General features: G+C 32.6%; 1 protein-coding gene across 2 annotated transcripts in view; it reads left to right on the forward strand.

Moving 5' to 3' along the window:
* Positions 1–27,647, forward strand: part of SMCHD1 (structural maintenance of chromosomes flexible hinge domain containing 1) — a 145,594-nt gene that overhangs the window by 94,671 nt on the left and 23,276 nt on the right. For both annotated transcript variants that reach the window (XM_019755744.2, XM_074340261.1), the window contains exons 30-44: positions 1,906–2,031; positions 3,658–3,737; positions 3,970–4,127; positions 5,481–5,596; positions 6,686–6,750; positions 11,580–11,667; positions 12,291–12,422; positions 13,416–13,568; positions 19,095–19,221; positions 19,399–19,518; positions 20,819–20,904; positions 21,507–21,629; positions 24,562–24,752; positions 26,506–26,615; positions 26,885–26,955. In XM_019755744.2, coding sequence (XP_019611303.2) covers positions 1,906–2,031; positions 3,658–3,737; positions 3,970–4,127; positions 5,481–5,596; positions 6,686–6,750; positions 11,580–11,667; positions 12,291–12,422; positions 13,416–13,568; positions 19,095–19,221; positions 19,399–19,518; positions 20,819–20,904; positions 21,507–21,629; positions 24,562–24,752; positions 26,506–26,615; positions 26,885–26,955 — 1,746 coding nt within the window. The remainder of the gene's footprint in view (positions 1–1,905; positions 2,032–3,657; positions 3,738–3,969; positions 4,128–5,480; positions 5,597–6,685; positions 6,751–11,579; positions 11,668–12,290; positions 12,423–13,415; positions 13,569–19,094; positions 19,222–19,398; positions 19,519–20,818; positions 20,905–21,506; positions 21,630–24,561; positions 24,753–26,505; positions 26,616–26,884; positions 26,956–27,647) is intronic.

A 27,647-nucleotide genomic window follows, 5' to 3' on the forward strand; every position in this document is an offset into this window, starting at 1 on the left:
TGACAGCTTACATTTTTTCTAAAGGAAGATGAACTCACATGATCATGGCAATAGGTGAAATTATACTACTAAAGAAACAGATCATCTAAGAAAAGTTTACATATGGTGCTCTAGTTTGAGAATGCCCTTTTTGATTTGTGAGGTTAAAAAAAAACAGATAAACTAGTATATAACAGTTACTTTAAAATTTTTGTCTGTAATAGTGTGTTGACTGAGGAGTTTCACTGAAAAGCCAGTGCATCAATTTTTATCTAGGAGCACTTATACTATGTATATTAATACATTCTTTGTGCCTAATGGTGTCAATAAAGGATTTGTTGGTTCATTGTATTATGAAATAATTGCGTACCTTTGAGGCGGAAGAAAATTTTTGACATGTTCATCTTTTTATATGATTTTGTGTGTGAGGAGGGGAATACCAAAAATAATGACAGCTTGTTAACTCAAAATTTATTAGATTTAGTTGCAGATAACATAGAAATCCAGAAACTTTAAAAATAAAACCTAATATTAATTTCTCATTCTGTTAGAGATATCATTATATGTGGATAGGGCTGAAAAGGTAATCATTGAATAGCTAGTTTCCCTAGAATTTCCTAATTTAATTCTTAACCCACCTTCCGCCTACAGATATCAAGTGGAAAGGGGTCACTGATCAAACACCCAAGCATAATAAATAGAAAAATACATACAAATATACACATATAGTCCCTCATTTAATCTTCAGCAACATTATGAAAATTATTATCATTCTTATTTTATAAATGAGGAAACTGAAATCCCAAAATATTAAAATACAAACCAGGACTAAAAGTGGCAGAGGGCAGATTTGTATTTATGAACATTTCGTTTTGGGTATTTGCCTTTTGTCCACTATTTCCCAGAAAACTTTGTGACTAACATCTTGGGCAACAAGTCGTTCACTGAAGGATATCCTTTGATAGGTTGACAATTATATTAGGAACAAAGTACCATGATGTGTTTACATTTGGAAATTGTCAGCAATTTTTTAAATTCAAGCTTCTTAGAAACTTTGGCAGATGGAATATAGTCAACTATAGCCATATAAACTTTGTGATAGTCAAGCATTTTCACTAGATTAGTCTCAAGGGGTTTTTTTTTTTTTTAAATAAAGTCTTTATTCATACACAGCATTGCTTTTTCTCCCACTTTTAGCAACCTCCTAACGTAATTTGGTAACCAACTACCTTAGATAAAGTGGGGGATTGAAGAAACAGAGGAAACATTATTGGTGGGAGAGATGATAAATCAGCTTTTGTTTTTTGCTAGTTAGTTCTCTTCCTTTTTTTTTTTTTAATTTTTTTAAATTTTTAAAATCTGACACAGAGGATTAGACCTTCATCCAAGCAAGGTTTCTTGCTTGACTGTGTGTTTACTTTGCTATATCCAGTATTAATAGGTCAGCAAGCAAATTCCCAGAATTACACAAGCCTTACATAAAGTAGGGGGCAAGCAAGAAGCATTTTAAGCCAACAAGACAGTCTAGGTTATCAGTGACTAGACCTATTTAAGGGCTAAACTGTATATTACTGCTTCATGGCAGAGTGCTGAAAATTGACAGAGGAGCTAAACTATAGATAGCCAATGCTAAATCTGAGAACCTATGATAAGCTTTTATTTCCTTTGAAGTCATTCTAATATATGACTTTCAGGAATGTGTGCAAGGCAGTAATGTCAAATGCTGTTTTTTCTTTTATCAAATTATTAATCATTTCTATAAAGGATCATTTCTGACAATATAATTAACTTTCAAAAGTTTAATTGATAAAAAGCCATTTATGAATAGAACAGAGATAAATTAAGTGATCATTTTAAGTATACAAGTATAATTATATTGTTTGGCACATGTTTTAGTGTTTCTTGAAATATTTATATCTGTGTCAGTCCGTTACAGTGATTAATGGAAGAGAATTACAGACTCCTCTCATTGTTCAACTTTGTGATCAGTGGGACAATCCAGCACCCATACCACAGGTTAAAATAAATCTAATAAAAGCTAACTATTTAAAGGTAAGTTTTAAATGCCGTTAAATAATTTTTCCTTACTTAAAATTCTGGGTTTCATTCTGATGATAATATCTTTAGGTGTTACATTTCTCTTTCTTTTTAACGTAGTCTTTTGGATAACATTTATTATTATTGCTTAATTTAAATCAACCTATAGATATTTCATAATTATTTTGAGGAAATAAAGTTCATATCTTGCAAGCAGTGTAATAAGGGGCAACATTCTAAACTCTGACTGAGTGTTCATTATGTAATACTAATATTTGCATCTCAGATTAGGATGGGTAACACTGACAAGGTGTGAATGAAGGGCAGATATAAAGACCTGCGGTATGGGTTAAAGAACAGTTATTATTGGGGAAACTTATAAGCAAAAAGAGTCATGTGAGTTACCTGTTCTCTACTTGCCTTATGGAGAGCTACCAGGACCTGGGCATAGCTGCTAGACCTATACTGGGTTGTGTTCTAGGGTTTGGGGCAAGCAAAACATGGCCTTATTACATTTGAGGGCAAATACAGTGTTTGGGTACCAGGAAGTCCAAGATTAGATATTTTACATGAGTATTAGGATAGCCAGCTGCTTACAATCTACTAGGGACTTTGGATGCCTGATGCAAAGTTGGAAGCCCTCCTGTAAGGGAAAAACTGCCAGTCCCTTGGAAAGTTGCATTTTGGCAGAGTCCCTACTGTTGGTTGAAGGGAATTAATTTGTCCCAGCCACATTGTTACCAGGAACACAGAGTTCCTGGGGTTAAATTCAGTCAGACTTTAGTATCCCTCCACAAACACTTTATAATTTTAGTGGATGAAAACAGTTGATAATATTTTATGTAAATACACAGTTCTCTTGAAATTAATCCATTAGTTTGATAAGAATGCCAACAGGAATTTCCCAGGACCTGACAAGTTGATCTTAAAAGTCATACAGGTTATTAAAGTGCCAAGAATGGCTTGTGGTCCATATGGACTTGTTTTCATAGTAAAGTAATCTGGGTCAGAGGTCTTAAACCTGTCAAAAAAGACTACGTTATTGCTTCTATATAGCCTGAAATAGATTTGCTCCTTTGGCTTAGCAACAAGGATTTAGGACCCAGATGGAAGAAATACGTTGAGAAATATGGGTTGAGAGACAGTGTATCAGAGGGTAAATGTGACAGGTGCAAATACAGGACTTTATTTTGTCATTTCACTTTTGGAATATACCTTCAGTGAGTGTTTATGTAACCAAACTTCACTTGATATAACATGTGACTGAAACAGTGAACATTGAATCCTGCAACTTAATAACTGAAATACATGATATTATAGTTTAATTGATCAAGATGAATGATTATTATCCTTTGGATTATGTGATTATATATTACATGATTTCAACTACAGAGTGTGCCAAAACAATGTATACACATTTTAATAAAGGAAAAAACTGTTTTAAAATTGTAATACTCAATATATTCTGATAACAGAAGATAAACAAGTCATTTGTGTACATTTTTTTGGCACCCCTGGTAGTTCCAATTACAGGTTTCAGAAATGTGTGCAAATACAAGTTTTTGATAGTAATAGAGGAAAATAATTTGATCTCTGGAATTTTCTAAGTAACCATCTTGTTTTGTTTTGTTTTGTTTTTAGCTTACTCCTTCAAACCAACAGCATAAAACAGATGAAAGGGGCAGGGCTAATTTGGGAGTGTTCAGTGTTCAGGCCCCTAGGTAAGAACTGAGAGTTTTTTAATAGTTATTAGTATTATAAAGATTGTTTTTTCTTATTACATGCTGAAGTTAAGAATGATAAACTAACCTTCTGTTTAGTGTTAGGCGGCAGATGGAATCAACAAGAGTAGAGAAGTTTCCTAAATTTTAAACTGTATAAATTATCTCAGAATTTTTTGATTCTAACTTACATAATTTGAATCTCTCCCTTCCCCCTTTTTTTTCTTGTTAGAGGAGAACATACTATTCAGGTTAAAGCCATCTATAACAAGAATACCATAGAAGGACCTACAATTAAGTTAATGATTCTTCCAGACCCTGAAAAACCTATTCGTCTCAATGTTAAATATGACAAAGATATTTCCTTTTTAGCAGGAGATACTTTCACTGGTGAGTAATTCACAGTTTTACATAAATTTGTAATGATAATTTGCCTTTTACATTAATGAATTATTTATCCTAGATGTTTAGCATGGTAAGCAAGCATTCAATAACCTTTTAAATGGCAAAGAGAATATTTGACTTAGCCCTGTCTTCTCTCACCTCTATATCCTACATTCCTTTAATGTTCAAGAATGAACTGAAAGTTCATACATAAACTGATAGCCTAAGGTAATTCAGTTTGTGTTTGTTCTTTCACTGAACTGTGAAATTCTGCAAAAGAAATATGAATGCTAAATGGTGAAAATGGGGGTGGGGGGAGGTGCTGCAGGCGGCTTTGTGAAATATATTGCCATGTTATCTAAAACAAAATAGAACCAGGATTGTTAACTTAATTTGGATGGAAATAGATCACAGCAAAATTTATAAATAAAGATATTTCAGAACAATAAACATTTACTAAATACCTGCTATGTCCAGGTACTATACAGGACTTTTAATTCCAGTAACGAATATGACAGTGTTCAATGAGTTCAGTCTAATGTGGGAGACAATCAGTAAGCAAATAATTTCAGTGTAATGTGTTAGGTGCCAAGTCAACAAGAAATAGTATTTGTTTTATACAGGTAATTTTATTGAAAACTTCTGCTTTTTTGAAGGGATGAGTCCTGTACATATAAGCAGTTGAAAGAAGCAGACCAAAAAGTTTAGATTCAAAAATTTACAATAATTTTTAATAATTACATTACATATGTGCATAGCTTTTATGCTCAGACTTTTAAATCTGTTTGGGGAGATAAGACCTATTTCTTTTGATTAAAAATTTGTAACAGATGCCAAGTGAATGTTTCAGATAATAAACATAACAGAATATTATATTTAGTAATAGTTTAGCTACTGAATGCTTTGAAAATCATAAAAGAAAGGAAACATTTGTGTTCTTGGAATACATAAAGCATATGGATTTATGACCAGTTGCCCAAATTCTAAGATGCTGAGTACTCACATTCTAACATTTTTGGTCTTGTGTGGTAGAACTTACAGCATGGCCAACTGAAAATAAGACAAGGGACTATTCAATAGCAACGATGTATACATTACATTTTGGGGGAGATTTAGCAATGGAGTTGTCTGTCATGATTAGTAAGTTTTATAGACATATTGTTAGGAAATGCTGATTAAAGACTAGTGTTATTTTCTTCATCAGAATTACATTAACATTTAAACAAGTTGTATGCTTTAAGAAAAATAAATGATGTTGAACAAAACAATGTTATTCAAGGACCTACTGTGCAATTATTGAGCTAAATCTATTAATTGAACTAGAACAAAAATAATTTTTTTTAATGTTCACTGTGACAGATTTTATGATTACTGTTGTTTCTGAAGATGATAGTATCATTAAAAATATTAATCCAGGACGTATTTCCATGAAAATGTGGAAGCTCTCTAACAATGGGAACCGACCACCAGCAAATGTGAGTCATGGAAAATATTTTAGAAATTAAAAAGAGCTCTTGCATTTAACTGAAAATTAAATGTAATTTAAGTAAAAATGCAGTGTGTATATTCTGGAGAACTAGAAATTAACTCACTCCATCAATTGGGATTAAAAAAAAAATAGAGTATGTTTCAAAATTAAGTGTTGACGCGATTGAAAAAGAATGGCCTACATTGTGATATTGCTAACACTTTAAGATGCTTTACACTATGAAATTATCTTGTCTAAAGGACAGTGGCACAAGGCAGAAAGCATTAAATATCACTAAGATAATACAAAAAATGAGATAGTAGAGAGATGCGATTGATAGATTTAGAGGACAGAGAAGGGGGTAGAGCTGTGAGAGCAGTTTGAGGGTCTAAAGTAGCATAGTCCAGAAATATGTCACACATGATATTTAAATTTTTCTAGTAACCACATTAAAATTTAAAAATAAATAAAGTAATTTTAATGTAGTTTTAACCTAATATATTGAAAACTGGCATTTCAGTATGAACTCAATATTTTAAAATCTATTTTGAAATGTTATGTTCTTTCATCTTACCAGGTCTTTGAAATGTAGCTTACACCACATCTCAGTTTAGACCAGCCATACTTCAAGTGTTCAGTAGCCAGATATAGCTATTGGCTACCATACTGAACCGTGCAAATCTAAAATATATCTCAAATTGGAAACTAAACCTTAAATATCAGAAGGTTCCAATTTAACAATTCCCTGCAGGATTTATGGTTCATTTTAATAATTTGTTTAGGAAATTAGCTTCCTTCATTTATGCCATAAGTCCTATTAAGCTGCTATTGTCTTAAATTATATCACTACCATAGAGATCTAGTGTGTGTCCTTTAATATGTCTTTCCACTGTGGCTAATCTCACCATTGTGTCTTAACATGCATTGGTAAGACATACACGTATAGAGGTGCGTGTGTGTGTGTGTGTGTGTGTGTTTATCCAGATGTGATCTGTATTCACATTAGGTGAAGGTAATACAACTTTTCATCCTAAATATACTATGTTAAAATTTTGTGATTTCTCCCTCCCGCCTTCTCCCCTACTTCCCTTTCTAGGCAGAAGTATTTAGTTGTACTAAAATAAAAGATAATGACAAGGAAGATGGCTGCTTCTATTTCAGGTATTTCTCAAGTCATTGCATATTTTTGTGCCTACTTTGTTAAAAAGTGAATCAGCCTTGATGATACTTCCCTGCTCAGCTAGAGAAAAATAATTGAATAGAAAATTATAATGTCTCTTAATTTTTGTCAGGAAGTTTTTTTGTCAGGAAGCTTTGTAAAATGGTTTGAGGGAAGGTTGTTGTGATAGATATGTTAGTTTTCAAAACTATCAAAGTCATCAGAAGAAGAATTATGTTATATTGTCAGAGTACTTTATAATATCTTACTATACAGATTTCTATAACCCTAAACTTAAGGATTTTACAAAGTAAAAAAGAAGGCTGGATTAGATTTTTACTGTTTAACTGTGACTTTGAGATGTTGCTTCTGCATTCTGGACCTCTACTTTGAAATCTGAAAAATGATTTTGGTAGACTATTTTTGCCTGCCTGCCTGCCTGCCTGCCTATCTATCTATCTATCTATCTATCTATCTATCTATCTATCTATCTATCTATCATCTATCTATCTATCTATACTTTTAATGAGAAATGTTCTTTTAGATTTTAGACTAATAATTATCTTGTTTCTTTAAATGTATTAGTGTAGTGTCTTAAATAATGTGAAAAACAAAAAGTACACTTAGAAATTATTTTTACAGTAATACCGGCATTTCCAGTTGCCTGTGTATTTAACTTTATTGAGATTTTTATTTCTCTATGGGGACTCAGGTTACTTTCTACTGTTCTTTCATCTTCCCTTGCAGGACTCCCTTGAGCATTTTTTCCAGGCCAGGGAATGAACTCCCTTAGCTTTTGTCTATCTGAAAATGTATTAATTTCTCCCTCACTATGAAGGACAGTTTTGCTGGATATAGGATTCTTGGTTGACAGTTTTTTCTTTCAGCACTTTGAATACATTGGTCCCACTGCCTTCTGGCTGCCAAACTTGCTGATGAGAAATCTGATCATCTTATTGAGCATCCCTTGTATGTAATAATTTTTTTCTCTCTTGCTTCTCTCAATATTCTTTGTCTTTTGAAAGTTTGATAATAACGTGTCTTAGTGTGTGTCACTTTGAGTTCATCTTACTTGGAATCCCTTGAGCTTCTTGGATATATTCATGTCTTTCATCAAACTTGGGAAGTTTTCAGCCATTCTTCAAATATTTTCTCTGCCCCTTTCTCTCTTTTCCTGGAACTCCTACAATGCATATGTTGGTCCACATACTGGTGCTCCAAAAAGTCACTTAGGCTCTGTTTACTTTTCTGTGATCTTTTTCCTTCTTTTTCTCAGACTATAATATCCATTGCCTTCAGGTTTGCTAACTCTTCTACCTGCTCAAATCTGCCTTTGAATATCTGTAGTGAAATTTTCACCTCAGTTATTGTACCTTTCAGCTTCACAATTTGTTTTTTATTTCTTTTCAGGTTTTCTGTCTCTATTGATATTTCCATTTTTTCATACATCATTATCTTGACTTTTTTCACATCTTCTTTAGTGCTTTGAACATCTTTAAGACAGTTTTTTAAAATAAGTTCTTGTCCAGTATATCTGACATCAGGTGTTTTTCAGGAACAGTTTCTGTTGACTTATTTTTTCCTTTTGAATTGCCCATACTTTCCTCTTTGTTTGCCTTGTGATTTTTGTTGTTGTTAAAAACTAGACATTTGAAACTAATGTGGTAGCTCTGGAATTCAGATTCTTTGCCTTAGCTAGCTAGGATTTGATTGTTTTTTATTTTTTGATTGTGGTAAGCTATTTCTCTGCCAGGATCAACTTTAGGTGTAAACTAAAGGTCTTCTCAGGTCTTTTTTAGCCTTTCCCTGGTATGTGTGGTCACTTTCTAATTTTCCCCATGTATGCAGTTATTTTTAAATGTCTTTTAATGTCTGGCTCCCAAAAAAGGGAAAGGAAAAATGTAGGGGGGAAGGAAAGGGTGCTGGCCCTTTAAATCTCCCTGGAAGTCATTTCAGCTGGATAATGAGGGGCTTACAATAATGGGGGTTGGTGCAGGAACAGTGACCACCTGCATTTTTATCTATACTCTGTGATCAGAGACAGCAATCAGCAATCAATACAGATTGTGGATATTTGGAGGGTGGGGTCCTTCCCTAGAACACATATGCACAACTGCCTGTCATGGGGTTGGGGTGGGGATGTAAGTAGTTACTGCTGTGCTAAGAGCTGAAATAGACTGAAATTAATCTCAATTTACCATCCAAGTCTTCTAGCTTGCTGTAAGTTGCAAGCCTTCGGTAGCTCCAGAGTTCCAAAATAATTATGTCATACAGATTCTGCCAGTACAGTTGTCTGGATTCCTGGTACTTCTTACTCCTGCCGTCTTCCCAGCATTTTTCTGTAGTTTCTTTTATTTTTAAAATTCTTTAAATCGTCAGTATGGTCAGGATGCTTATTATAAATTCACTGCTTTTTCAGACTATACTGAAGAACCAGTTTCTGTTGTTCTTTTTAAAATTGCCAATCTGTCATAGACCATTGCTCTTTGTTTTCATTTTTTATTTAAAAAAAAAAGTGTCTCTGAATGTGCACTTGTTCTCAAGGCAATGTCAGATTGCTGTTTACATTTTTGAATACTCTTACTATCTTGTGAGAGAGAAGTAACAAAATGTTTATACCAGCAATTGTCGTTGGTCTGCACTTTAAACAACATTGCCTTAGGTCTTTTTGGTGTTCTCATGTTATTGCATAGGACTGATTTAGACATCCTAGAAGGGATACACTGTCTTCTCTTTAGTCTATTAAATTATATTTCAGTGTATAAATCTATTTAAATGGGCAGTCGTTGAACTATTTTATTGTATTCCAAAATGTATCTGTAATTTGTTTTAATTGAATTATATTATCGTTACATGGGCATCAGTTTGAAGGGACATTGTAGTAAATCTTTTAAAAGTAATCACACATTTTTTCAAACTGCATAGAGGTAGTGGATGCACAACAATGTATATCTACTAAATGCCAATGGAATGTACCCTAAAATGGTTAATTTTATGTTATGTGAATATCACCTCAATGAAAAGAAATCATACACTCTGTCAGTTATACATGTAGTATGTATAATAAAATATATTTCCCTATGTTGGATATACGAGGTATGATCACAAAATACAGTGAAAGTTTAAATAAGAAAAAAATTACTACAATAAAGGACACTAATGCCCATCAAAATACTCCCCTTCACTTTGAACACATTTACCCCATTGTTCTTGCCACTTTCTGAAACAGTTCTGGAAGTTCTCTTTCATGAGTGTCTTTAGTTGTGCTGTCATGGCTGAATCGATTCAAAACATTTACCTTTCATGGTCATTTTGACTTTGGGGAAGAGCCAGAAGTCACACGGTGCCAGATCTGGTGAATAAGGTGGATGAGGACACACCGTAATGTTTTTATTTGACAGAAATTGCTGTACCAGAAGCAGTGTGTGACACAGCTTTTCTGTTGTGATCACTAAATATGATGAATGCTGCTGCCAAGTGCCATCCAATGGAAAGGCAGAGATTTTCAATACAGGAAGCAGTGCTCCAAACATTAGTAACAGTGTGTGACAAGTTTCAGCTTGTTTGGTGCAGTCAGTCAGGTATGAGCTACAGTTAAGAGAAGGTGTGTTTTAAAGTGTGCTGTAAATCATCCTCCATCATTACAACACTCCATGTCATGCATCACTTCTGGTATACGGCAATTTCTGTCAAATAAAAACATTACCGTGGGGCTTCATCCACCTTACTCACTGGATCTGGCACCATGCAACTTCTGGCTCTTCCCCAAAGTCAAAATGATTCAGGACATCGAGGCAGCTACAGCAGCGCAACCAAAAACACTCACAAAAGAGCACTTCCAGAACTGCTTCAGAAAGTGGCAAGAATGATGGGTTAAGTGTGTTCTAAGGGAGGGGGAGTATTTTGAGTAGGATTAATGGCAATGTGTCTTTTACTATAATAAATTTTTTTTAATTTAAATATTCGCCATATTGTTTGATCACACCTTGTATTTGAGTGACTAGAAATATTTGTGTCCTTAATGTGTGTCAGTCACTGTATTTAGTATTCTACATATAATCTCACTTAATTTTTTAACCTTTTAAAAACTGAAATAGAAAATTTATAAAGTTAATAAAAGGTATGCAGCTTTGTGATTTCTCCCAAAGTGAATGTGTGTGCAACCACTACTAAAATTAAGAAATAGAAGGTTGCCAATACCATGGAAGCCCCACCTTATGTCCCTCCCAATCATTACCTCCTTCCTTCCTGCTATGCATGTGCACACACATTCACGTAGACATGCTCATACACACAAAATAACTTGATTTTCTTTAGAATTCTATTATCCAAACACACAGAGGATGCCAAAAACATGTATACACATTTTAAGAAAGGAAAAACTGTATTAAAATTGTAATAGTCAATATATACAGATAACAAAAGGTGAATACAAGTCACATTTGACTTCTGCAATTACAAGAGGTGCTCAAAGTGGTTACCATCAGTGTCCAGACACTTCTGATTCCGGCGAACTACTGCTTGACTCATGTTGACCAAAGTGTCCACATGTATCACTGCGCATGCTGTTTCAGTTTCTTCCTAAAATACCGCCAGTGTAGCCAGTTTTCTACCATACACCACATCCTTTAAGGTCGCCCACAGGTAAAAGTTAGGGGGTGTTAAGTTGGAGCTTCTGTGCATACTCATTTGTTGAAAGAAGGCGAATATAGTAGTGGTAGTAATTCTTTTTATTTTCTTTTTATGAAAGGAACTGAAATGTTGATGCTTTTAATTCATTCCCCCTTTATTTAAAAGTTGTAAATAATCTTATCTCTTTCTTTCTACTTAGGGACAAATTAATTCCTAATAAAGTGGGGATTTACTATATCCAGTTTTGTTTTATGATGGATAAAGCAAATACTCTTAACAGTGAACAGGTTTGTTTGCTCTCTTTATACACTGCAGTTAGCTTTACATTTTCTTGTTTACTTTAAGAATGAAATACTTTGTTTCAAAGTGAATTAATTATTCAATGCAGAGTACAAATAATGCAATTTTCAGAAATATTAGAATACAATATATTTAAAAGTATGTTAATTTAAATGACCTGATGCAGAAGTTACTTTTCCACCTTTCTCTGTGTCCAAGACTCAATTAGTAAGCATTTTAGTGTATAACATAAGGTTGCTTCTATCAATCATACATGAAAAATTTTCAGTTAATATTATTTCAGGTACTAGAATTTCAGATAATGAAGTTTAAGGTAGTTTTAACATACATCATATCCATTCAATAAATGGTACTGTACTAAATTTTTAAAAATTACCTGTACTTTTCAATGCCTCTAAGTTTCTTCCTAGGTAGCTGTTAACATTCAAAAATTAATCTTTCATATACTTTTAATCCTGAGTTTTTAAAAGTTAGTTTTAAGAGATTAATGGAAATACATTTTAGAGTGTAACATTTCATTTCATTTAGTATATGTTATCATTTCTTCTCTTACTCTTGAATACAAAATCATTAATATATTGTTAATCAGAATGCTTCTTTTGTTTTAAAGATTATAGTTGATGTTCTACCTAATCAACCTGTGAAGTTAGTACCTAAAATTCAGCCAGATACACCAGCTGTTTCAAATGATCACTCAGTTGTCAATAGGACCTTGGTCAAAGATCTGCATCTTATTATCACGGTAATGTTTATTTATGTCCAAAATTGCAAAGGATAACAAAAATTATTTCTAGTTTTAGTGTGCAAAATAGTTATTATACAATCAGATCTTGATTATTCAGTTTAAGGTTATAGGAAAAATTTATGCAGATGAATGAAATATTTATAAATATCTATGAATACAAAGAATGCATAACATACAGAGGGTGTGAAAAAATGTATACACATTTTAAAAAAGGAAAAAACTATTATAATTGTAATAATATATACCGATAACAAAAGATGAATACAAGTCATGTATATACATTTTTTTGGCAGCCCTGGTATATAAAATACCCAAATATGCTAAGTAAAACTGACTCAAAAATGCAGAAATCTGTGTACCTTTCCTAATATATCCCCTTTAAGTCCCCTTTTTCATGTATGCATTATGAATATGTGTCAAATAAATTGATTCCTCCATGTCCATTTCATTGAGGGGACAGAAGGAAATAATTAAGTAATTACTTTTAAGAGATCTGCTCTGATAACTGATCATAGTGAGCTCCTCAAAGTTCCTAGAGAGTAAGCAGCAATACAATTGCCAAGAATATTAACAGAAACAGGTAAAACACAGTAGTGGGACTTCACCTTTATGGAAAATTTTGCTGGTGGAATACTTAACCCCTTTCCGTTTATTTTCCAGTTTTAGACACATGAATTGTTCTTAACTTCTCTTCCCCAGATCAGTGAATGCTAAAAGTATGTAACAAGGTGAAAGTTTAAAATAAGAGTCCTTTTAATGTAGAATGTTAGGAACAATTGTCTTAGATGGAAGCCTCTGGTTCTTTCGTGGCTTCTGGGATTATTTTCTACCTGTGGAATACTTAATCTGAGAACTGAATTCTGTGCTTGGAGTAAAGGATCAGGATATTTGGGGCTTTATAAATATGTCATGTTTCTGATTTTTACATGTCCTTCTCTGGGTTTAATTTTCTTACTAGTTCTTCTAATTAGTTATTTTCCGTTGTTTAAGGATGCGTACAACAATCAGACTGGAACTGATTTGGTTGGCACTGTAATAGCTACCATCAAAGGTTCTAATGAAGAAGATACTGATACACCACTCTTTATCGGGAAAGTTAGGACACTTGAATTTCCCTTTACGAAAGGCTCAGCTGAAATCACGGTAATTTTTGTAGATAAGATTTCTGTATTTTACAGTTTAAACCACAATAGTATAAGACCTGTTCTTTGTATGTATGGCTATGAAATGTTCTAATTATAAGATTAAATTGGAAAGTTAACTGAAATATTTTGTGATTTTGCTCTAGGCTAGAATCAGTATTACTATTTAGCAAGACCCTCTTTTTGCCTGTGGATGACTGTTTTCTCTGCTTTTATTGATTCTTTTTTTCGCTTCAATGATAATCTAATCATGTTTTTTGAAAAGCTGCCGTTTTGTGAACAGAAACAGAATAAAACATTGCCTACATAAAAATACATAGCTTAGAAAAAATTAATAAAACATATTATCTTTATTATTTTTCCCAAATGGAAATAGTTTTACTTATAAAAAAATAACAGAGCAAAAACTGAAAAATATTAACTATTTATTATCACCCTTTAGAGATAATGATTAGTAATTTAGTGTATAATCTCCAGACTTTTCTGTAGATACAAAATCTGACAATTAAGTTCGCGAACTCCTCCTAGAAAAAGTGCTACGTACCTTACTGCTGTATATCACTACAGTCACCTTTGAAGTACTGCCCTTGGGAAGCTATGCACTGACACCAGCGCCTAGTACACCCTAAAGTAATTTTGGAACTCTTTTTCTGGAATGGCCATCAGAACTGTTGTCATCTTATGCTTGATGTTCTGAATGTCATCAAAGTGTCTTCCTTTCCATATTTCCTTTATCTTCAGGTAAAGAAAGAAATCATAGGGGACCAGATCAGGTGAGTAGGGAGGGTGTTCCAATACAGTTATTTGTTTACTGGCTAAAAACTGCCTCACAGACAGTGCTGTGTGAGCTGTTACATTGTCATGAGGCAAGAGCCATGAATTGTTGGTGAAAATTTCAGGTTGTTTTCATCTGACTTTTTCAGGCAGCCTTTTCAGCATTTCCAAATAGTAAACTTGGTTAACTGTTTGTCCAGTTGGTACAAATTCATAATGAATAATCCCTCTGATATCAAAAAAGGTTAGCAACATCATTTTGATTCTTGATATGGACTGACGGGACTTTTTCAGTCATGGAGAATTGGCTGACTTCTTTGCTTTTGTTCATCGGTGAGCTCCTTCGGGACCGTTTTTGTACACATCTTTTTCATGCCAAGATTTTCAGTTAAGATTTTCCTGTTTCTCCAGTGATGTTTATTTGGTCTGCTGTGCTTCTCACAGTCAGCCAACAATTTGACACACAATTTGACGAATTTTTGCAATATTTCTATCAGTTCTGCTCATTACTGGCTGCTCTGACTTCTCTTCATCAGTGATACGTTCTCTCCCCTCAGAAAAACGTTTCTCTATTTGTACACTGCCGTTTTCTTCATGGCATTATCCCCACAAACTTGGACTAAAATGTCCCTGATTTCATTTCCACTCTTGCCAAGTTTAACAAGAAATTGAATGTTCATTGCTCTAATTCAAGTTCAGACATTCTCGCTACAGCACACAAAAGCATGCAAAAACAGTAATGAACGCCACTCAGGAAAACACCGCCTCACGTCAATATAAACACAGCTGTGAGACACTGATATACCAAGGTTACGAAACTTTATTGAACTGTTTGTATAGTGCTGGCAATGTAAGCTCACAGTGGCAAGTTTGCGAACTTAATTGTCAGGTCTCGTACACTAATACTGCATGGATACCCTGTGCATATGACTTATATACATGGGGGCGGGGGGGTGTAAAATTTCATAATATAATAGAACATTGCTTTTATAAAAATCTTCTTTTCTTATTTAACACACCTTTGATATATTCATCAGTAAGTATAAACCTATGTCGCTGTATTTATGATCATAATTTGTTTGATCAGTCCTAAGTAAAAATTTAGTTCCTATACAAAGCTTGTTTTTATCAACAGTGCTTCCCTCAGTTTTCTTCCATGTATATATCCTTTTGCATATAGCTGATTATTTCCTTAAGAAATTGCTAGACGTAGAACTGGAGACAGAGTCTTTTGGTAATTACGGCCAATTGCTCTTCAGTTATATTCCCACCAGAATTCTGTGTACATCCTCATATTATTACCAACCCTGAATATGAACAATTTCTAAAATTCTAACCAAGTTTCCTATATTCAAAAAAAATATTTTCTTTGTTACTAGTAAGGTTGAACACTTTTCATATTTTTGATCTTTTTAGGATTGTCCCTCAACTCTGTATTTTGCAATGTTCGTCATTTTCTTCTTAACACGTTGCGTACAGATCACGAGACTCTTCACGAGGGATTTAAACCCCACCGTACGCAACGTGTTAATTATATATTAAAGATATTAATGTTCTTTTGTATATAAATATTTTTTCCTGAGTTTGTCTTTAGTTGGGGTTTGTTTATATTGGGGCCGGAGAAAAGATTATATTCACAGTGGTAACTGGTATCTTATGCATTTAGTCTTGGTTTGTCTGAATTTTATTTTTATCTTTTTTTCAAATTAGCCACGTTTCTTGATATCATTTGAAGAATTCTTCCTAAACCAATAAATTTGAAATGTCACCTTTTCTTGCATTTTTTTCAGTATTTATCTTTATATCTAACCCATTGCTAATATCAATTTTAAAAAATTGAAGTGTAGTTGACATACATTAATAGTTCCAGTGTATAGTATACCACATTGTTTTAATAACATAGGCTTACAGTCAGGGAGGCTGCCAGCTTACACCTGGTCTATAGTAGACATGTCTATTGGTTTGGCAATGACAAACCCTTACATTTCCATTTTAATTAGTTTCCAACATTTAAAGTTCTGTAGTTTTACAGAAAGATCTGCATTTCTGACTTATTTAGAGAATTCTAAAAACCTGGTGATACTGGGCCAAGATTATTTTATGGCAGCAGGATTTTTCAGTCAGCTGTATCCATGCCTCTTCTTTTCCTCTCTTGACGGTGAGAGCAAGTGTCAGTTGATGTTTACATTTACACTTGTTCTTTTATTTTTATTACAGTGGAGAATAACGTGAAAATTTCTTGTACCCTAACAAAAATTAGGTAATAAAAGCCACATGTTGAAAATCAAAGAAGGGGAGACATGTTGAACATGCAAAGTAGGTTTGTTTTGGAAGAATACACCTAGCCCACTTTACTTATTTCCTGTTTACATATGTCGTATTTCTATGGCCTCTCTGTAGGCATTTGAAGTCGCTAACTCTGCTGTACATATTTCTGAAGTTAAGATGGCGACTAAACTAATCCCCTGCAGCTGCATATGGAATCTAAGCTTCATGTCATACATATGAATTTCCACTAGAGGTTCCTAATGCCACACTGAAGAAGCAGAAAACTCAAGTCCTACATGACACCTGACCATGTATTGATTTAGTAGGTCTGGGGCAGGGCTCTGGAATCTGATTTATAACAAGCAGGTCGTTCTTATCATTAGGGACACTTAGGATACACTGGCCCAGAACACCACCAGTATGTGTAAATACTATACATTACTTTTCAAATCTGTTAATTGTGTTATTCAAATTCTGTATATTATTTGCCTGCTTGGTCTGGAAATTTCTAAAAGAGGTGTCTAAGTTTAATTCTGCTCTGCATTGGTCCATTTATCATATTCCAAATTCCCATTTGTATTTGGATCCAGTTTGGGACCCTTCAGTTCTCTTCATTTCTGTTATTCTATGTTTGCTTTTTTCTTGATAAGCTATACATCAGAGATTATAAACTATAAAACTTTGAGATAGGAAGGACCTCCTTAAACAAGATATAAAGGAAGGCATTTTATCTTTATATTAAAAATTAAAACTATCATACACATATCTTAAGCAGAATTAAAATGACAGTGACAATGCATTGAAAATTGTTGACACTAAATGATGGTATATAGAGATTCATTATATGGTTGTATATAATAAAAAAATTTTTTAAAGATGACAAATTGGGTAGAAATATTGCTATCTATATTGCTGCATATGTATTGCTATGTACATATATTATAGCAATATTTTCATATAAAATAGAGGATTAATAAACATATTTTTTAAACCTCCTGAAGAACTACCTCCAAATCAAAGAGAAAAGACAATCTCATAGGAAAATAAATGACCAAAGAATATGAGTAGGCAATTAATGCAAGAGGAAAACAAATGACCAATAAACAAGAAGCATGACCTCAGTACTAACCAAAGAAATGCTACTTACAACAATAATGACTGGTTGTTTTTAATCCATCTTTTTAGAAAAATAATACTTGATTGATATTAAATGTTGGCTAGCATTAGCAGAGTTAGATATTTTTATACACTAATGGTGAAAGGATATATTGATGCAGCCTTTTTGAAGGGAAATTTGATACTACCTATTAAACTATCTTAACAAGTCATTATATTCCTCATCTGTTCTGGAGGATACATATAGAAGTGTTAAATATATTTTCTTTGCTGTATTATAAATAGCTAAAAAAGTTTAAATTAAGTGTCCATCACCTAGTGAATATTATAGTGTAGTATATCTATACTATGCATAAATTTTAAAAATTGGTATCTAGACATTCACTTTAATTGACCAATGAATCAAATTGAGTGTTGAAAGCAAACTGCTGAAGTATAAAGTATGTTATTTTTTTAATGTGATCAGTATTTTATATGTTTATATTCAAGTAAATACGTTGTAAACTGCTTTGAGAAACTAAGTGGAACTGGGAATTAGTTTAATGGTGGACTTGTATTTTATATTCTTTGGAAAACGAATTGTTAGATATAATTTGTAATTTTGTTAATTTGTAGATTGTTCTACAGTGTTCTGTTGATTTAGATATTTGAATATTATACTTCTCCGTGAATTGTAGTCTGAAAAAACAGCTAGTATCTATTTCCTATAAGACTGAAAAAATCATTTAGGATATAAATATTTGTGTTCATTATTTACTGGTTGTATACTATGGTCTTAAAGTGTATCAAAAGATTTTTGTAAAAAAAAAAAAGATTTTTGTGTGCATTAATGACAAAAATACAATTTAAAAACATATTTAGCGCTTTTCAGGACCTCTTATTTGGTCACCTGGGACTGGTGGGTCTGCTTCCATGGTAACAGCTGTAACTTAAACTTAGCATTGGGCTTTGGGCATGTCTTTGTGATTGTTTTTGTAACTTGCCCACCATCAGCTGTTTCACACTGCTTCAATTTATAGGTTGGTATAAGAACATTTTGCACGTCAAAATATAAGGGCCATTGATATTTCTGGTCTGAAAGAAAAGATACTTTTTCTTATAGTTTTACATTGTATATATTTTTGCATAATCTGTTTATTGATAAGATCATTTGATTTTCAAACCAGTACCAAAAGCTAAAAAGTTTTGTCTTGATTTGTCCTGGTGATGTTTTAATGAATGTCTGATGAATCTTAAGGGTGAGTCAATGCCTTTTACCTTTAAACTTCACTGCTTACTCAGAAACAGCACAATGTGATATATAACATTTACACATTGACAAATACCTTTCTAAATCTTGTTTTTGTTACTGTTTTTTTTTTCCTTATAGAGTCTAGTGCTGGCAGAAAATAGTCCTGGAAAGGATAGTACTGAATATTTTATTATATTTGAGCCTCAGTTACCAGCTTTATCAAGAACATTAAAATCATATATCCTACCATTTGTGTTTTCTGATGGTAAGTATCTAGGAAAACAGAGGATTAAACTCTTTATGTTTGTGGTACTTGAGAAAAACTTGTTTTGTTTTCCATTAATATTGTGCTTATTAGTTATCTAGTCATGTGATGACATATTGTGGAAGTCACAATTTTAAAATTGAAGTAAATTATCTGAATGGCACTTTTTTTTTTTAGACGTTAAGAAGCAGCAACAAATGCTAGCATTTGCAAAACAAAAGGATGAGTTATCTAGAACTATTGGAATGTATAGAACTGTATTTGAAACCAGCAAACAACTTATTGATGAAATGAAGTGTAAGTCATTTTTTTATTCAAAGTTAATAAAATGTTATGCTTTGGGGAATGGTAAGGCAGAAGATTGAGACCATGGGACACAAACATTGTCTACTTTCCTGGACTACAAGTAAACTGTAGATCACTGCAGACAGGTGGAATTGATGGTCTGTAGTATTCATTATTTGATCTACTTAAGCTGAAGTAGTCCTCATTTTAAATTAATTTATATCCTACTTACCTACAACAATTTTAAGTTTTTTTGAATTAGAAATCTGAATCTGGAAATTTAAGGCTTTGACGTAACAGTAATGTTTATATCTAGCTCCAGCTTCTGGCAAAAGATATTAGATGACAGTATCCATAATGGAGAATGTATAATTTGATTTTTAGTTTGAGTCATAGAATCGTATGTATTTTATTTAAAACATCTGCAGTATATGTCCTATGGAGTGTACAAGGTAGCACACACTGATATAGAAATATGCAACTTATTTTTTAATCAATACGTGGGGTGTTTGCTGCAATTCTTAATAATGTTTGTATACAATTAAACAAGGCATTTGCTGAGTTGTGCTCTTATCTCTTTTTCCATTGTTAGATTTTTTTTCACTATGATTTTTGGCTTCGTGTTAGTTACATAGTTAAAATTTTGGTCCATTACCAACAAATGTAATATATACTGCTTGAATCAAGTACTCACTGTTGTATATCTATCCAAGGTCAAGCATCTTTAAAGGATAATAGGAACTAAGTAGAGTAATGAGATAATCATTTGTAGCACTAAAAATTATTTTTATAAAGTCTTGTTTAGTTATTGGAACGTTATGCAATTATGTATAAATTATATATAGTCATGGATTAGGATTAAATAATTTATACAAGATTATTTGGAGTTTTTAGTGTAATATCTCTCTCTTTTTTTAATTAAAATTTATAGGGGTGACAATTGTTAGTAAAGTTACATAGATTTCAGGTGTACAATTCTGTAATACATTATCTATTTCTCACATTGTGTGTTCACCACCCAGAGTCACTGCTCTTTCTATCACCATATATTAGACCCCGTTTACTAGAAGAGGGTAATATCTCTCTTAACCACATTATTTTTCTTATTTTTGTGTTATCAGATCTGAACTTGAATTTTAGACTTTTAGTTTAATTTTGAATTTCTGTAATAATCACTTAAAATTTTTTATTTCATTTCAGGTCAGTCATTAAAAGTGAAAAAAATAAGAGATTGAAAATATTTTCAGAAACTATATTTTGGGGGTTATTACAAATTGGTGCAATTTTTTTGTTTACTTGTTTTTAACTTTAGGCCAAGTTGAAGCAGCAAAATTAAAAGAGGCCCAGTTGCGAAATGAACTAAAAACACATAATATTGACATTCCTACCACACAGCAGGTACAGCTTCCAAGTATATGTGAAAGTTTTTGTTTGTTTTTTAATTGTAGTCTATAATTTTTTTTACTATTCATATTTTATTAGGAATATTATGACTACTACTGTTTGGGGGTACTAAGACATAAATGGATTATAGTCTAGTCACTTACTAGGCATTAAAAGGGGCTAACAAAATGATAGAGTGCTCTTTTTCAAAGCATTTGCATTTTTATTTCTAATGTAATGACACCAGTAAGTGAAAATAATAATACACCAACTTGAGAACTGAAGAGACTGTGAAAGTTATAACTGTTACATGTGGTGGCAGAGAAAATGAGAGAAAGTAACAAAAGACAATAGATATTTTTAAAACCTTAACTTCTTTTAAATAACTGTTTCAAAGAGAAGTGCTATTATAGGTCATGTATTTCTTAACTAAGTTAAAAAAAATGAGTGAGGTGAAAGCTTTACATTACTGTAACCATATTCTTTTAAAGTGATGCCTGCTTGATAACCTTATGTTCTCGAGTTGTCCAAATTGTTGATTTTTCTCTGCTATCATTATGGACTATCTGGTACAAGAGTAATTGGCCTTATAGTTAAGTTTTCTTTATAAATTACAGGTGCCACACATTGAAGCACTTATGAAAAGAAAAATATCAGAACAGGAAGAACTAAAGAAAAAACCTAGAAGATCATGTACTCTTCCAAACTATGCTAAAGGCGGTGCAAATGTTTTGGGAAAGGTTTGTGTTTAAAGCTTTTAAGTGGCAATATATTTTACTATGTTGTTTTGTTTAAAATGTGTTTTTAAATGACATAATAAAAGTGTCAGTTCCTTTGTATTTTTTAATTTTTTTCAGTAAATTACTTACTCTCATTACTGTAACAGGGATTTGGCAGAATTTAAAACCAAAATCCATAATTCTTGTTACTATTGAGGGCCGTGGCAGAAATATTTAACGTGTTAGTTCAAGGCTTATGGTCTACTTAGAGATGCTTTTGTGTCATACAGCTTTGTAGGTAGCCAAGACTTTTCCATGTGCCTCATACTTCAGTGAGACAACACAAGAGAGAGAAAGATTAAAATTTCTCTGAGGCCTTGGTCTAATATTAGAGAATAAATTCTGGGATGCTCCCAGAACTTAAGGAAGAAAACCATAAGAATAAACGAAACACTTTATCCATGTTTGCTGCCAAAAGAGTTCCATTTTTCCTTCTCTTCTATCTCTTCCTTCTTTGGTTCTACCTTTTGTCAAATGAATTGTGTTTTCATTTTTATCCTACCGTTACTCAGTCCTGAACATTCTATTTTATAGAAAGTGTTTCTTATAGAACATCTTCAAGTTTTAATGGTGTGAAGGTTTGTGGTATATAAATGTGTGTTTTACTTGTTAAACTTTTCCATTTAATATACATCTTAGCTTTCTGCTTTTATCTCTTGTTTTAAAATTGAGGAAACAAACCGAGGTACAGATTGATTAAAAATCTTACTCAAGGTTACATAGCAAACAAGTGGCAGAGCCAGGTCTCAACAGTCTGATTCCAAAGTTTGTGCTGTTTATTACTATTCTTCATTGCCTTTGTACATCATTCTTTCACAACCACTCTGTAAACTTTTTATAGTATTTCTAGCTTTTACATGAGTAAATTGAAGTTCAGAGAACTTAAATAACTCATCAATATATAATTAGTAAGAGGCAGAACATAGACATAAACCAAGGTCTCTGTGACTCTGAAGTCCGTGGTAGTTTCTTTATACGTGGTTCCCTAACATCACAAGCAAACTGTACACTGAAAATAGAGGGTAATGGTTACTCTAAAAGTGTATAGCAGTGTTTACTATCAAAACCATGTTACATTATTATCCAAACCCAAAAGATGAAAATTGAAAACTTAAGAGTGTAAATATATAAACTAGAAAACAAGATGCTAATTTATAATGTTATAGCTTAAATTGTTATTCCTCAAAACCAATTTATAGAATTTCTAGAAAGAAGCAGTTCTGTGATTCTAAGCATATTGATATCTATAATAACCTGGTTTAAGGTACTAATGTCCACATTCAGTGTTTCATTTGGTACAAAATTCTTGTTCAACATGTAAGATTTTTACCAAAGTATAAAATAAATTTTAGCAGAAGAAATACATTTTTAAGTCTTCCATTCAAACATTTCTCATCAGATGTCTTGAAAATCAGGGGAAAACCTTTGAAATCACATTTTATGTAGTTTCTCCTCTGTCCTCTCAGAAGTATAAGCCTAACCAGCAAGAGGAAATTTTTCAAATCATATTTAATCTTCTTCCTTGGTTCCTTAAAAAAAAATTCTCCCTGGCATTTATCCTAAAACTAGGATAAATAAGTGGAATATAGTATGGGACAAGATGAGATTTATAATGTGTATCTACTTTTAACATTGTGAATACCTCCATTAACTAGGACATTGCTCTCCTAATTGTAAATATCTTTTGTTTTAATAAGTACCTTTCATCTCCCATCCCTGAGAAAGAATTAGTAACATCCATGAAAATGGCTAGGGTGGACTTAAAACTGAAAAAGTAGTTAAAGCTTGAATGAACAAAACATTGTATGTGGTATACAAGGTTTAAAAAAAAAAGTTCATGTCTTAGAAAGGATTAAATTTTTGAGAAAGTGAAAAACAACACTGTGTATACTTTTTATCACCTGAAAGTTGAAGGAGAAAGTATAGTGTTAAGGAGTCTAGCGAAAGCTTCCAACCATATCTTCGCTTAGAATTAATTACCCCATTAAGATTAGGGTGCTTGTGAACAATCACAAAATGGACACCTGTCCTAACACTTGTGGTCGAAAATAGAATGAGGTCACTTAATTTGATTTGTCTCTGCTAGCTCTTCCTTTGCTAGAACTTTTTTTTATCTTAATTTATATGTGCTAGTTTCTCTGCATGTCTGGTTTCTTACCTTTCTTCCACTAACTTCAAGAAAATTGGAAATACAAAGGTAGACATGATGTTTCTAACAGTGCACACAACTTTCTCATTGCTAGGACAGGTATTTTGCCCCCATTTCCACATAAGAATGAAGGGTAGATGTGACACCATCACCATTCTGTGCCGTGAATGAGGTTTTGAAATTGAACACAAAATTTCGACCTTGTTGGACTATGAGCAAGAATGCTTGTGACTAAAGTATTAGTCCTAAGCTCCATAGTATTCTTACAAGCAGAAGAAATGATTCTTATTTGTGACATTTAGATTTGTTTTCTGAAAGAAATATATAGTATTAGAATAAAATATCTACTTAGAAGGGTATGCCATGTAATTATATTTATGTTGAATGTTAAAACTCCATTTACTGTATGTTTATATTATTTAAATTTATTTTATGATTACTTAAGACATATACCAATAGTAGAGATATTAAATGTGAAAAAATGTATATCATTAGTTAGCTGATAATATTCCAAATATTTTTGTTTGCTCATTTGCAAATTTATTGGAGTTTAACCTGTGGAACAGTTTTTCCAAAATGTAACAGCAGACTAAACAGTTTAATATTCAAACCAGTAGGTTTCTGAGTGATAATTTTTTAATTCATGTGAGTGTTTTTGCTGTTTAGATTTTGGCTTTTAAAATATGTAATATCACATTTTTATATATTTAGAGTTTTATGCTTGATTTTTAAAATGGGTTACAGATTGCACACCTGGCACAAATTGAAGATGACAGAGCTGCAGTGGTTATTTCTTGGCATCTGGCGAGTGATATGGATTGTGTTGTCACCCTGACCACTGATGCTGCACGTCGCATCTATGATGAAACCCAAGGTCGTCAGCAGGTGTTACCCCTTGATTCTGTTTATAAGAAGACTCTTCCAGACTGGAAAAGGTTAGAAAAAAGTGGAAGTAATGACTTTTTCTGAAATATCTTTTCTTTTTTTATCAAAGAGCTGATGAGAAATGATTTCTCTAAAAGATGCCTAAAACAAAGTGTGAAGTGACTCAAATTATCTACACTGTTTTTATCTTCGCCTTCATCACAAATGTGTATGCTTCATTAAGATCAGTATTACAGTGTATTCAGTTATAGATTCTGGCCATGTTTAATTTGCCAATTAAATGTTATTTGTATATATGACACACACATATGCAGGCACATGCACACACAAACCCAAAGCAAATTTTTGGTTTTTTGCAACAGCTAGTATGGAATGATTTCATTATCATTAACAATATGAAATTGCTTTATTTGGAGTTAGGGTAAAGATACATGTCTTTTGTCCTATTTATATAATATGAAAATAAGCAGCAATCATTTAGGTAGAGAGGGTCTGTAGTGGAAAGGCCAATAGCAAAGTTGAAATGTAAGAGACCATCTAGTTAGGATGTTTTATTCTTACTTTAATATGAATCTTATTTCTTTAATTATTTCTTCATTTACTTTTCAAAGTATGTTTTTAGGGAATAACCATGCAAACCAATTAGGTATTTTTAATCTAAATTTTAAAATACTTTATGTGTACTCTGATTGTGACTGTTTTTTAAAATTCACTTTAAAAGACTAGAAAAAAATGGTAACAAAACAAAAAGAATTAAAATGTATAAGAATATTGACCAATAATTTTCTCAGATTCCTAAACAAAGCTTTGCAAGGCCTACAGTTGGATGGGAATAGGGACTTTAAGGAGAATAACTCATTAAGAATGTACTATGTTATTTAACATTTCATTTTGTAATCTAAAAATAGATTAGGGAAACAATTGGAATTTGAACTTATCTATCTGCTTCTAAAGTTTCTTACCCACCTACTCATCAGTATCTATTTTAAACATAAGAAATCCTGTTGGATTGCAATTACTGTGTTGATAAGGGTAATAATACCTTTTGTGAGAATAATTTTTTCTCCAGGAGGGCTTCTCTTATGTCCATAATCCCTGAATACCAATTGAAAAATCTTCGATTTAGGGAAAGTATGAATTTGGTATTTAGAGCTAATGTTTGCTCTAGAAACTAGTTATCCTCTCTATTTCTGGTATTATACCTCTCATTGGGATTGGGTTAACTAGGTTCTAGAGCCACGCCTACCCTCCACCACTCCTACCTTCAAGATTTCGTAAAAGCTATACTATGTGGGAGGGAAAGGCCCTGACACACCAGTCAGCGTCCATCTCTTGGATCCCATTGTTACCTCCCGGCTTCAGTTGCTCATTACACTGTGTGGGAAGGACAGAGAGCCAGGTACTGAGCTGCCTCTCCCACTTGTGTCTCAGTCTTGGTCCTTACCCCCATCCCTCCATTCTGTTGCCCCTCTCCCTGTGACACAGTCATATCTTTGGCATCCTCTTTTAGGGTCAGCTTTAGAGGCTGCTTTTCTCCTTTCCTTGTCAAACTAAACAGCTAGTTTATATTGATTTTATAAACTAATTGAGGGTAGTACAGAAAAAACTAAGTAGATATTTTTATATGGTAAATACTGTTTTCATTTCAGGGCATGATAGTTATTCAGTAGTTTCACTTACGGATAAGGAATTGATTAAATGATCACAATAATATGTGATATATGCATGTTTTTCATATTTTGTATTTTTTAATTAAAAAGTTGTATGTGTTTTAATACTTCTTTTAAATTTCTTTTCATTCAGACCTCTACCTCATTACCGAAATGGAAAATTATTTTTTAGACCCATTGGAGATCCAGTCTTTGCCCGAAATTTGTTAACATTTCCAGATAATGTAGAACATTGTGAAACAGGTAAAGGAAATTGCAGTGACTTTATATAGATGTTATGTTTGTGATCCACATATATAAATTAATTACTGATTATGGAATTTGTTCTTATTTAATTTATAAGTGATAGTTTTATTAATATTTAATTCTCTTTTTTTTCCTGTTAGAGGAAAGTGTTGAATAAAATTCTAATGTTAGCAGTCTTTTGTAAGAAAAATTTGAAATGTGTTCATATTTTAGTATGACCGAAAACAATCTCCTAATTTAAAAAATGTGTTTATTGAATGTTTTAGTATTTGGTATGCTGTTAGGAGACACCATTATTTTGGATAATTTGGATGCTGCCAATCATTATAGGAAAGAGGTATGTATTTGAATTCTTTTTTAATTTTAGCTCTAACTTTATATATATATATTTTAATTTAATGTATTAGAGACCTATATAGAAGTAATTTCATCATGATACATGTGCAAATAACTAAGTAACCTATCAAAACCAATTTAAATTCTACATGTTGAAAAGCAACATAAAATTGGGTAAAATATATGAATGAATGGGACCAACATGCAAATTAAAGTAAAACGTGTTTTTGGGCTATGAAATTATCAAAGACTCAAAACTGATGTCTGTCATTGATGGTGGTATTGGAAAAAAGCTTACTCTCAGATAATGTTGGTGGAAATGTAATTTTATGTAGCCTTTGTTTATTAGTTGTTAGAGCTGCCGTAACAAAGTACCACAGACTGGGTAGCTTAAACAATAAAAATTTTTGTCTCTCAGTTCCGAAGGCTTAAAATCCAATTCAAAGTATGGACAAGGTTGATGCTTTTTGAGGGCTGTGAGAGAAGGATGTGTTCCAGACCTCTGTCCTTGGCTTGCAGATGGTCATATTCATCTGTTCACATCTGTGTGTAACTGTGTCCCTTCTTATAAGGATACAACTCATTGGTTTAGGGGCCAACCTAATTACCATATTTTAACTTGATTACTTCTGTTAATACCCTGTTTTCAAATGAGGTCACATTCTGAGGAACTGCGGGTTAGGACTCCGATGT

This window comes from Rhinolophus sinicus, linkage group LG09 (genome assembly GCF_036562045.2).
Source record: "Rhinolophus sinicus isolate RSC01 linkage group LG09, ASM3656204v1, whole genome shotgun sequence".
Taxonomy (NCBI): domain Eukaryota; kingdom Metazoa; phylum Chordata; class Mammalia; order Chiroptera; family Rhinolophidae; genus Rhinolophus; species Rhinolophus sinicus.